The sequence below is a fragment of the Amphiura filiformis genome, chromosome 19 (genome assembly GCF_039555335.1).
Source record: "Amphiura filiformis chromosome 19, Afil_fr2py, whole genome shotgun sequence".
Classification (NCBI taxonomy): domain Eukaryota; kingdom Metazoa; phylum Echinodermata; class Ophiuroidea; order Amphilepidida; family Amphiuridae; genus Amphiura; species Amphiura filiformis.
The window spans coordinates 37,027,059-37,039,164 of record NC_092646.1 but is presented as its reverse complement, the minus strand read 5'-3'; the positions used below and the strand labels follow the sequence as shown (position 1 = coordinate 37,039,164).

Sequence of the window (12,106 nt, the reverse complement as noted above, 5' to 3'; positions counted from 1 at the left end):
ATAAAATGTGTATTAAATTGCGAATTTCAAAAATCAAAATTATTTGATATCAGAATGACATTCTTCATATTCAGAATGCAATTCGATATGTCTGATGTGCTCTAATGTCCCAAAATAAATACTGTCCAAACGTTCATACCCCAGCCCTTAACCTAACAACCATGTCTGCAGGTTCCCATTAGACTATAATTACCATAGTCTGCTAGTGAATATATTGTTAACCCCTTGAGCACTACCTGCCAATCTAACATTGCCTCTGATTAGTCAATTACATGATATCTTCATTTTAATCAATCAGAATGAAGTTTTGCAAATAATTCGATCACCCCCATTTTTGCATGGTGAAATTATTCTAACAATGTTGCTGATTGGTCCAATTGATAATGAAAACTCCTTTTTGACCAATAGGCAGGTAGTTCTCATGGGGTTAATTCAAACACCTTGCAGGCGTGGATTTACTTATCACTAATTATAATCAGACACTTGTAGCCACTGGCCATAGGGCCAGTGGCTAGCCAGATGATGGAGATAAATGGGATTGAAATATTGTTTGATCAGCTTGCAATCGGCGGGACTTGTGACATCGCGGATTAATATCAATATATTTTACTTCGAGAATTGTCTTGCGACATCTACCAATAAGTATCACAAACTAGTCTTTTGTCTACTTTCTTTAACACACATAATGTAGACCAGACAGGTCAACTATTAATATCACTCTTACTTTTTGGTGCAGTGGTAAAAAGCCCAACAATTCCTGTTGATTATGAGCTCCTCAAATTTAAAGAGTACATATTGTTCAGCATGGTTTTTTCATTCAAATGCCCTTTGCAGGTGTGGATTTACTTATCACCAATCAGATAGGATTGACCCCTTTACTTAGTTCAAACCACTGACCCCTTAACTTATTACCAATCAGATAGTTCAAACCACTGACCCCAAGGCAACTGGTCAGCCAGATAATGGAGATATCTGTTTAAAAGAAGTCCTTATAAAAGTGGTTGAACTATATGCACATTTCTGTCATTTCTAACATTTTACCATCCACTTACAGTTGATTCATGTGGTCTTGGATTATTTCCTGTAGTCTAGCCTTGCCACGCAGCTCACTCTCTACATCGGGCAAATCAACACGGTCTGGAAAAAACAATGAAAATAATTTTAACCTGCCGTGATACCAACCAACATATATATGTTAAATTTTAAAGTGAATAAAGTATGCTACTCAAATGTTTTTTAAGTGCGGTGGTATAGTGCGCTACGCACAGGCAGAACGCCTTGACGTTGATCCATAAGCCTCAGCATACTTTATAGGTTGTCACTGACCACTACGGCCCCACATCATTCCATAAACCATTAAACAACAACACAGGGACATGCAGCTAAGAAGCGTACACCCTAGTGATGAGGTCTGGGGTTCCAACCATGCTGAGTCCTGATTTTTTTCTGCTCTCTAAATTTATACATGTCAGTTTGTCCAAGCTTTATAAAGTCATTTAATCATAATTTCTTGGGCTTACATCATTTATTTCCGATCCTCACATATTAATTGCGTCTCGCATTGTCTTATGTATGCCCTGCCAGGGTGAAGCATATTGGCCGTCTCGTTTCTTCATTATTTTTTTAAATATCAGTGTTAACATTGTAAATCAGATGAGTGGCAGTTCCTTCAATATTTTTCAGGCAACACTACCAAGTACTGAAGTCCTATGACACTGAAAATCACTGTGGTCAGCACCATGACAGACAACAAAAGAATAAAATCCCGATTGACAGTTTCTGATCCTTTTGACAGTTTTTGAGTATTGTTGTGTAACTTTAATCAATGTCACTGCCATTGCAACTCAATGCTTAGATAACTTTGATGTAAAGATGCGCTTTGCTTTTCAGAAATTAAATTAAAAAATTTCACATAAATTCCACAAGAGAATTGCATTTTTACCAAAGCAAACAAACAAACAAAAAAACAACAACTAGTGCATGAAGTAGGCAATACAACTCGTTTCAAAAGTAGGTTCCAACAAAATAACAATTTCTTTAGCCTTATTATGTAGGTCAAATAAAGTCATCCTATTTCAAAAATGCATTCATGCAAAATACACAACAAAACTTCATATCTCTTATATCTGGACTATACCATATATATTATGTAACCAAGCATGGCTTTAAGCTACAGCAAACAATTTCAATGGGGCAATTTATATAATGGGACTTTCAATTTATACAGGGCTTCAGGCCAGTCCTTGCATCTACATAGTAATAATATAGGACTATTTTGAATGAAAATTTAGGACAAATATAGGACAGCGAAAGTCAAATACAGTGGGTATCCGAGACCAGTAACTACTGTGAAAGTGGAAATTACTGCGCTACATTTATTTTTGCGTTCCAAGCTGCAACCGCAAAAATGACAACGCACATAGTTTGCCGTATATATTCCTTTTGTGTTCAGGTCAATGTACGGAAACTTAAAATCACAAATTGTAAAAACAAGGGAAACAGTTTTTAAGTTCTAAGTTTAACCCAACAAAATTAGTGCTGTATTAAGCATATTACATACATGCACTAACCCCTCATCCCCGCATGTGATGTTAATGTGCATGCTTGACGGATCACGCATACTACAAGACGACTATGATTGAAAAGGATTTGGCAACACAGAATAGTTATATGAGCGAGACTTGTTTACCATGTTTACTTCTGAAGTCTGTTGATTTTTAAAGAAAACTAGAGCGGTTCTCGGCTTTCGCGGTTCTCGGCATTCGCGGTTCTCGGTAGTGTGGGTTGGTCCGTATGTGACGTTTCTGTTCAGAACCTTGTGTGACCCTTCCCCCCACAACAAGAAAAAAATCATCCGCCACCACTGGTTATAACAAGGGCCTTGTAAATGCAACTGGTGAGACAGAGCCTCCGAATGACGTTTGTGTTTTCAGTCTGATTTCAGTTCCCTAATAGGTACAAAGTTTACGCATTATCATTAGGCCTACCAAGTATTGTATGTCCTATAATCTCTTATGTATGACATGGATCTTTACCATGATTGTGCAAGCCAAAAGAATATCATTTCAATACCCCAAACATGCGTTAAAAAAAGACCATGTTTTACACATGCAACCTCAAGTTTAGACATATAATTTAATTTGGCCTAAACCCTCATGCACGGAAAAATCATGCCGCCACCATTGGTTATGACAAGGGCCTTTTAGGGTGCACACCAGTAAATAACCCCCACTGACTTTCTGTACAGACAGGGGCCGGAAAACAACTCAGTTCTTCAAAACTTCCCTTTCTGCAAGCAGAAGGTCAGATGACGACATCCATTGTAAAAATTAATATATATGGATTTCAGGATTTTTTCCCAGAAATATTGTAAAAGTTCAACCTATAACCCATACAGCTAACGCCACCTCACAAACAGCTTGGTGTTTCTGAAATGTAACACATTTTGAAAGTCGTCATAAAAAGTCGGATCCTGCTAAATTTACACAGACAATCTAATTTACAGGCCTAAATGAGGATTAAATATGAATCAGAGCCTAATAGTTGCCTTTTAAGCCTTTTCTAATGTATTACATTAAGTCATATTGCACATTTCCTCGTTTCAAATACTGGTTTTTTTTTCCTTCCAGGGTGTAGCTAGACTTCTCCGTACTCCACTTGCCAATTGTGCTTCTGGCTATTGCATTTAAGCTTAAAACTCTTGATTATTATTTGTGCACAATTGATAGATTTTCACATCTAATCTTTTCAGTCACCGTACTCCCTCTGTTTGTTAGCTTCCCAAGTGGACTACTGACTTTGGATTACGGATAACATTTTTAACACGGGATTCTATGGAGAGTTAGGCCAGGGCCTAACTAAAATTGGTCATGATGTAATGCATCTTTAAATGAATCTGGCTTGTGATTGGTCCCCATATATCGTTATTGATTGAACAAATTCATCAGGATCGGTAGAGTAAACTAGTAAACCAGAGTTCGTAGTATCTGATCCAAGAAAATGCACTTACTGTGTACGTTTCAACAACCACTGTTGTCTTTGTCAACACTTGATGAGGAGTGACTGCAATGTGCTGACAACCAACGCTAGAGGGATATGTAAAATCAGGCGGTTTTTGGCGATTTTAGCCATTAAGCCCCCCCCCCCACCGCATAAATCTGAAAGCCCCTCTGAGCCCCCCTCCTGGAGACGCCATTGCAAAATCAATAGAGAGAAACTATACTACCTTGTTTCTTAATAAAATGTAACGGGGTACAGCAGGCAACTATGAGAGCCAAAAAGGCCTCAAATTGAGCAAAGAAAGACATTAATTTTCACGTGCATTTCAACCAAGACGCTTCATTAGTGGTGTTCGCCCTTAATGTCATACAGCGTGTCCCAAAAGTAACTTAACATTGTGAATTTGCCATATCTCAAATATTTCCTACTTCATACCAAAATGGAGAACATATTCACATAGATTGATCTTTTAGAATTATTCTGATACCAAAAACAGCATTATTGACGACCCCTTGACCTACTGTAGGGGTGTACACATGTGTGTATCAAACCCACAAAAGCAAGCTCATATGTTTTTTATTCAAGCACATGAATAATTATTCATTATAATGTGCTTTCCTGAACAATAGAGTTGGTTCACTCACTGCACACGCTACATTTAGGTATGAACATTCATGGATTACATGGCCTAGCATAAGCGTGACTGCTGTTTTAGATTATAATTAGGATATATTGACAATATTAAACTTTACTTTAAAACAGTTGAAGTGAAGATGAATTTCCTATAGATCAACGGATTCAGATCGTATGGTTCTTTGCCGAGCCGAGACAAAGTCGGACAAACTCATTCAAGCAAAGTTTAAGGAAAATTTTAATGTAAATTATGCACCCAGCCGAAATACAATCCAGCAACTAGTGCATAAATTCCTATCAACTGGATCTGTTCATGATCTACCTCGGCAGGACGTGGAAGAACAGGAAGATCGGCTACAAACATCGATGTCATACGAAGAGCGGTGGCGAAAAGCCCAAGACGATCAGTACGTCGACTTCCAATTATGTACCGCGTACAACTGTTCATCAAATCCGCAGAAAAGAAAAGCAGTTTCCATATAAAATCCAGATAAACCAGAAAATGAAGATTACGCATTGAAAACAAACAAACAAACAAACACAGCCAACTTAAACAAAACAGATTTTAAAACAATAACACGTTATATATCGTGTTATCACGTCTCAAATGACGAGACTTATTTTGCGTTTATAAAAGTGGGTTTTACGGTACGGTAAATATTCGCTAATTTCATGTTAAAGGATCATGACCACATATGGATGTTTGGTATCATAACATTTCTAAAAATATTATCTACATTCTGTGCAATTTTTGTAACAACACTATTAACCCAACGCAAGTTATGGCAAATTCACAATGTTAAGTTACTTTTGGGACACCCGTATTATCATGACCGCTTTTATTTTGTTTTATGTTAAGGGCTGGGGTGTGAACGTTTGGACAGTATTTATTGTGGGACATTAGAGCACATCAGACATATCGAATTGCATTCTGAATACTAAGAATGTCCTGATATCAAATAATTTTGATTTTTTGAAATTGCAATGTAATACACATTTTATGACAAATCATTAAAAATTGATATTTTTGATATATAACAGTCCTCGAAGTAAATTTTATAAATTTAATGATACATTCTTTAAGTATATGTAGCTGGGAGGAAAGGCCGACGATCAATTGACAATTTTGACCTTTCGTATTGAAGATATGGATTTCCCCCCCTCCCCCCCAAAATAGGTCTTTTTGGGAAATAAAATCCATATCTTCAATATGAAAGGTCAAAATTTTCAATTGATCGTCGGCTTTTCCTCCCAGCTACATACACTTTAAGAATATGTCATTAGATTTATAAAATTTACTTCGAGGACTGTTATATATCGAAAATGTGAAAAATATCAAATTTTAATAATTTGTCATAAAATTTGCATTATATCGTGAATTTCAAAAAATGAAAATTATTTGATATGAGAAAGACATTCTTCGTATTCAGAATGCAATTCGATATGTCTGATGTGCTCTCATTTCCCACAAAAAATACTGTCGAAACGCTCAAAACGCTTATTCCATATTACATGTTTCACATTTGTACGATTTTAAATAATTCTTTATCATGTTTATAGGACATGCTCTGTTATATTTTTATATCCTCTTTTCATTCTTGAAAAGATAGATCATGCTTTTTATTTCACCCATTGTGTATTTCTTTATTAATTTGTGTTTATATGGCGATTTCAAGTGGGATAATAACTCCTGGATGACGTAAGCATAATGTTGATAGATTTAAATATCATTATAAATAGGCACTTAATAATAATGATATTGAAATAAATTGATAAATAGATAAATTAATAGATAAATAAATAAAAGATATATAAGCCTAGATAAATAATAAATAAATGATAAACTAGGAGTAAATTGCAAACATTAAATATCTTAGAGCAAATGAGCATTTAATAAGTTTTTGCGACAAATATTTTTGCCCCTTCTTGTAAGTTTTATCATTATTTTATCTTTTACTAATTCTTTTTGGGACATGCTCGCTTATTTATTTTTTATGTGTTCCTCTTATCATTTGTGAAGTATTTCTTTATTTTTGTTTTAGTACAAGTGATCACTGAGTATGTTTAACTGTGGAAATATCGGTAGATAAGGTGTTTTTTATTTCACCCTTGAGTATTATGTATAAGTGTATCAACATACATTTCACATGTCATGATTTTTCATTGTTTTATTTTAAAGCAATTCTTTATTGGGGTGCATGCTCTCATATATTAGGTGTTTTTTTTCATGTTCCTCTTGTCATTCTTGATAGATGGCTGTTTATTTATGTCGCGTGTTAAGTATTTTTTAAATTTTTGGTCGAAGTGTATAATTATCATCAGACACATGTCACATTTTTATGTATGATTTTGCATTATTTAATTTCAAATTATATAATTTTTTAAACGTACTAACGTAGTTCTTTATTTTTGTTTCTGTGAATATCATCCGAAAAGTAGGCCTCCTGCACATTATGATTTTGCCTTGCTTTATTTAACTCTTTATTGGGGTGCATGCTCTCTGCTGGGTTTTTCATGTTCCTCTTATCATTATTGACAAGATAGCACCTGCTGTACGCTGTTTATTTATTTCGCCCTAAATTATTTCTTTACTTGTGTTTTTAGATGTTGAAGTTTATATAATGATAGCACACGCTATGTTTTTATACCAACCGCGTTTTCTTTTTGATAACAGTTCTTGTTTCAAATCCTGGTCCGCAATGTCAACATGCAGTTCGCTCATAAAATATGGCTATTTATTTATGTCGCGTGTTAAGTAGTTCTTTATTTTTTGCTCAAGTGTATAAATATCATCAGACACATGTCACATTTTTATGTATGATTGTTCATTATCTAATCTTAAAATATATAATTCTTTAAACTTATTTCTTTTTTTCTGTTTCAGTGAATATCATCCTAAAAGTAGGCCTCTGAACATTATGATTTTCCTTGTTTTATTTAAACTCTTTATTGAGGTACATGCTCCTCTTATCGTTATTGACAAGTCAGCACATGCTGTACGCTGTTTATTTATTTCGCCTTCATTTTTTTTACTTTTGTTTTTAGATCTTTAGTTCTTTATTTTTGTTTCTGTGAATATCATCCGAAAAGTAGGCCTTCTGCACATTATGATTTTTCCTTGCTTTATTTAACTCTTTACTGGGGTGCATGCTCTCTGCTGGTTATTTTCATGTTCCTCTTATCATTATTGACAAGATAGCACCTGCTGTACGCTGTTTATTTATTTCGCCCTAAATTATTTCTTTACTTTTGTTTTTAGATTTTGAAGTTGATATCATGATATCACACGCTATGTTTTATACCAACCGCATTGTCTGTTTAAAGACAGTTCTTGTTTTAAATCCTGAATACAATGTCAACATTCAGTTCGTTCACCTCACAATGCGGTGCGATTGCAGGGTTGCCAAACCCGCGATGTAATAGGCCTAGGTCAATAGGATGAGTTTTGAAGATTTTCCTCGCGACAATTTCCTGTCCTATAGACACCAATTGATGGTTAAGAAAAATATTGCATGACTTCGCAACATTGGCTTACGCGACTTCTGGTAGTTTTTTATCTCATAGAAACCAACGGTTGATAAAAAAAATATTGGGCGACTTTTCAATGATTTGACCATGCGGTTTGCCCTCATTTGTTTGGCAACCGTGGTCTGTGTTAAGTGAATATATTTCGGTAAGAAAACAATTATCATAGACCATGTAGACAGAACGGACAATAGTCATAGGCGCGCTCCTCCATTTTGAGAAATATACTTTTACACACACACTACATTTATAATTAAAATGATCAGCCTTAAAGTTTTACCTTTTAGTGGGTTAAGCCAAACCTAAGTGGATGAAATATAAATCAACACTTCTGGCACTGATTGGTTTCCGTAGTTGTTATATGGAATACGAGCTGTCTGTAGCTACAAAATTGTCTGCAAATCGGCTTTTGCCGGGCCTCTCTTTTTCGGCGTTTTTCTCATTAAATTAGGGTCCCGTTCAAATAAAAAATAAACTGGTGTCTAGATGTAATCACAGTTAACACGCCAGGAAAATTATAGAATATACAACAACCTAGTTACACCTGTAGACTGCGAACAAACATGCACCTGGCCAGACCTGGCCGTATCACTTAGTGTTCTCCCTACGGATACCCTTAAGGGTCACACAAATATGCCATTTTCTAAGTCGGGTCAATCTTAGCAATCAATAACAAAACCTACACCAGGTAACTTTTGCAATTAGCTATTCCAGTTGAAATCCATACACACACCATGGAAGACATGATGTTAATCCTCCACACAGGGAGTGTGAATTTCAAATGGGGTTACCGTAATCTGAATGGGCGACTTAATCATTTGAAATCTACATCCCTTGTGTGTGACTGTGAGACTAAGATCATGTCCTTTAATTTCATAGGGGGTGTATAGATGTCAACTGGAATAGCCCCATGATTGTGTGTGTGTACAGTACAGGTCAGATTTGGATTATCACTATATGTCAAGGTTGCCAAATGCATAATTTTATAGCCCAATTGGGTGAATTTTGAAGATTTTTAGTGACTTGTTACCATTTCTTTACCATAGAAACCAATGTTATGAAAATAATTGGGTGACTTTCTAATATCGTCACACCATGATTTCCAATAGTTTCCTGTCCCATAGAAACCAATATTTGAAAGAAAAATTGGACGACTTCAGTAATTTGAGCCACTACTGTCTAGCCGGAAATTTTCGCAGAGTTTAATTTTCGTGCTTTTCGCGGTCGAACAGGCAGCCGCGAATTTTTATTCACACAAAAATATTTATTACACATAGTACATAACGTGAAAAAATTTGGAAACACAAATTAAACAACTACTAAACTGTCCAGAATTGATAAAATCGTCAAAAATTAACCCAGCGTGAAAAATTAACTATACCGTATTCAAGCAACCATGCTTGTATTTGGCACACTTCAAAAAGACACAGTATCTTTATTTGGTTATCTATTGACAGCTATTGACCTGTCACTTTAACACGGTAATGGTTATTTGTGTGTGGTTTTTTTTTCAATCGTCTTTATATTTTATTCATGTTGATGACCCTTTTTTTTACTTTACTAACTAAATATGATTATCAATATTATGATATTTCATTTGAAGCGGGAATGTTTTTCCATGACCAATTTTAATTTAGAATGTTTTTATTTATTTGTTTATTTATTAATTCAAGATTAGTTCCTTCTATATTGTTGTGACTTTTTAGTCACTATCTGTCTGCATCTTTGAGTCTTCCCCAAATATTGGTACACTGCAATGGATGGAAACACACTATTTATCCAAAAGGTCATTAGTCCTAAAAGGGTTAAAGATAGTGTTTGGGGCATTTCAGGTTAGGGTTACCGTTAATATTAGGGATACGTTTAGGTCAGGAGTTCTCAATAGGCGGCCCACTGACTAATTGCAGTTGGCCCTTTAGCTCTGAAATGTACAGTAAACATAGCAAACCAATGTGTATTTGGCCTTGGTTTTTGGTTGGCCCTTTATCAGTTCTGAAATGTACAGTAAACATAGCAAACCAATGTGTATTTGGCCCAAAAAGACAATCTTTGCAATGATTTTGACCCTCCTATGGCCTGTGAGCAAATATAATCGAGAACCCCTGGGTTAGGTCATGGTTAGGATATGAATTAGGATTACGTCAAAGTTATGTTTAGGAATAGGTTTAGGGTTGGGATGAGGGCTTCCTTACTGGCTCTCCTATTTCTCTTCTTATAACCATTCCTAAAATATGTGACCCAACCTGATCCACTCAGGCCAAAGTCAGAAAATTACCAACTTGCACAGTACCTAAGTACACTTACTGATGTTGAATCCCCAGATCTCTTGACTATTTGGTTGCAAAATTATGAACATTTTATATGTCTATTTTTATGTTTCTTATTGGGTTTTTATCCCTCCACACTAGTACTTTTTGCCTATATCTCAGTTTCATTATTGCTGACTTTAGCCAAATTGGATCAGATCTGGTCACATACATATTCCTGCGCCCAACTGCGTGCAAGGTGCTGCGCCAAACTGTGTGCACACTATCTTCACAAAGTTATGAGTCTAAAGTTAAGCAAAGTATAAACAGCACAAAGCCTTGATTTACACCATGATTCTTCCCGTAACTGTTTTCTCACCTGGTGAGGATGGCGGCACTAAGTCATCCAATTGTCCCAGCAACTCTCTCCTTTGTTTCTCATCTTCCCAGATAGCTACCAAGCCAGGATTCGCACCCACTGCCCCTGCAACCATAAAAACAAATTGGGTCAAATTGTGCCCATAAAAACAAATCGGGTCAAATTGTGCAGCCAGGGCTGTAGCTAGTCAAAGTTTAGTGCCGGCTAAAATTAAGAGAAAATTGAATCAGAATGCCAATTACTTCAAGACAGTAATGGCATTTGACAGCTGTTTTGAGGACAATTTGTCATTTTAGTGCTGGTCGGCAAGACCCATTAATTCCCATGAGTGCCGGTCAGTCAGGCTGAACTGGTTATTGCCGACCAGCGCCGCCACCGTCGCTACAACCCTGATTGTGCCCAATGGTGCATTTCCCATAAAAGTACCTTATGGGCATATAAAAAAATTCACATAAAGTAATGATCTGAATACTGGTATATATGTAAATAATATTCAAGATTTATTTTCTGAAAAATTGAGTACAGGTCATTTTACTTGTGTTAATATTAAAACTTAACACAGCAAGTCATAAAGCAAGCAAACAAACATAGAACAGACAATATTATTTCTAACTTACAATGTGCGATGCCCTATTGATTTATTTCAGCTTCAACTTTGTGTACACATATTTAGTGAAGTCTTTCCAAATGTTTAGATTTCACAACACCAAATTGGATCAGAGCTAAATGGCTGATACCAAAAAATACAGTGTTTTCATTCTGAGAACCATACTGGCTTGATTTCATGACAAAAAAAATTGAAAAGAATGCTGATATGCCTGATTTTTTTTGTGATAACTGTACTTTAGTGGATGGTTTTCTCAACATCTAAGCATAAAAAGATTACATTCTGAAATTTGAGGTATGTTATTGGATCTACGCCACCATATGATGTCACTTCATAAAGACAGTGTGCTGTAAGATTGATAGGGTTTACGTAGTTTTCAATGCACCACTACTGCTTACCTACCAAAAAATTATTGGTTATAAGGTAGAAGATATCATAAACATTAGGCAAAATGGTGCACCACTACTGCTTACCTACCAAAAAATTATTGGTTATATGGTAGAAGATATCATAAACATTAGGCAAAATGGTGTTTTGAATGAACCAGGGAGTTTTAATCATGAGAAAATTATCAATTTATCTATACCTTTTAACACATAGAAGAATAGGAACTTGATTTGGTGGTTTGCACCCTTTAGTTCACATTCTAATTTATCAAACAATATTTCTGTTGACAACTGATCACAGCAAGCATCAAACAAACAGACAATAACCTCA

General features: G+C 35.5%; 1 protein-coding gene across 1 annotated transcript in view; it reads right to left on the bottom strand.

The window, feature by feature from the left end:
* LOC140140544 (DNA polymerase zeta catalytic subunit-like) overlaps positions 1-12,106 on the bottom strand; it is a 116,415-nt gene that overhangs the window by 40,083 nt on the left and 64,226 nt on the right. Inside the window, 2 exon segments of the mRNA XM_072162303.1 lie at positions 1,053-1,137; positions 10,783-10,887. Of these exon segments, the coding sequence (XP_072018404.1) occupies positions 1,053-1,137; positions 10,783-10,887 (190 nt within the window).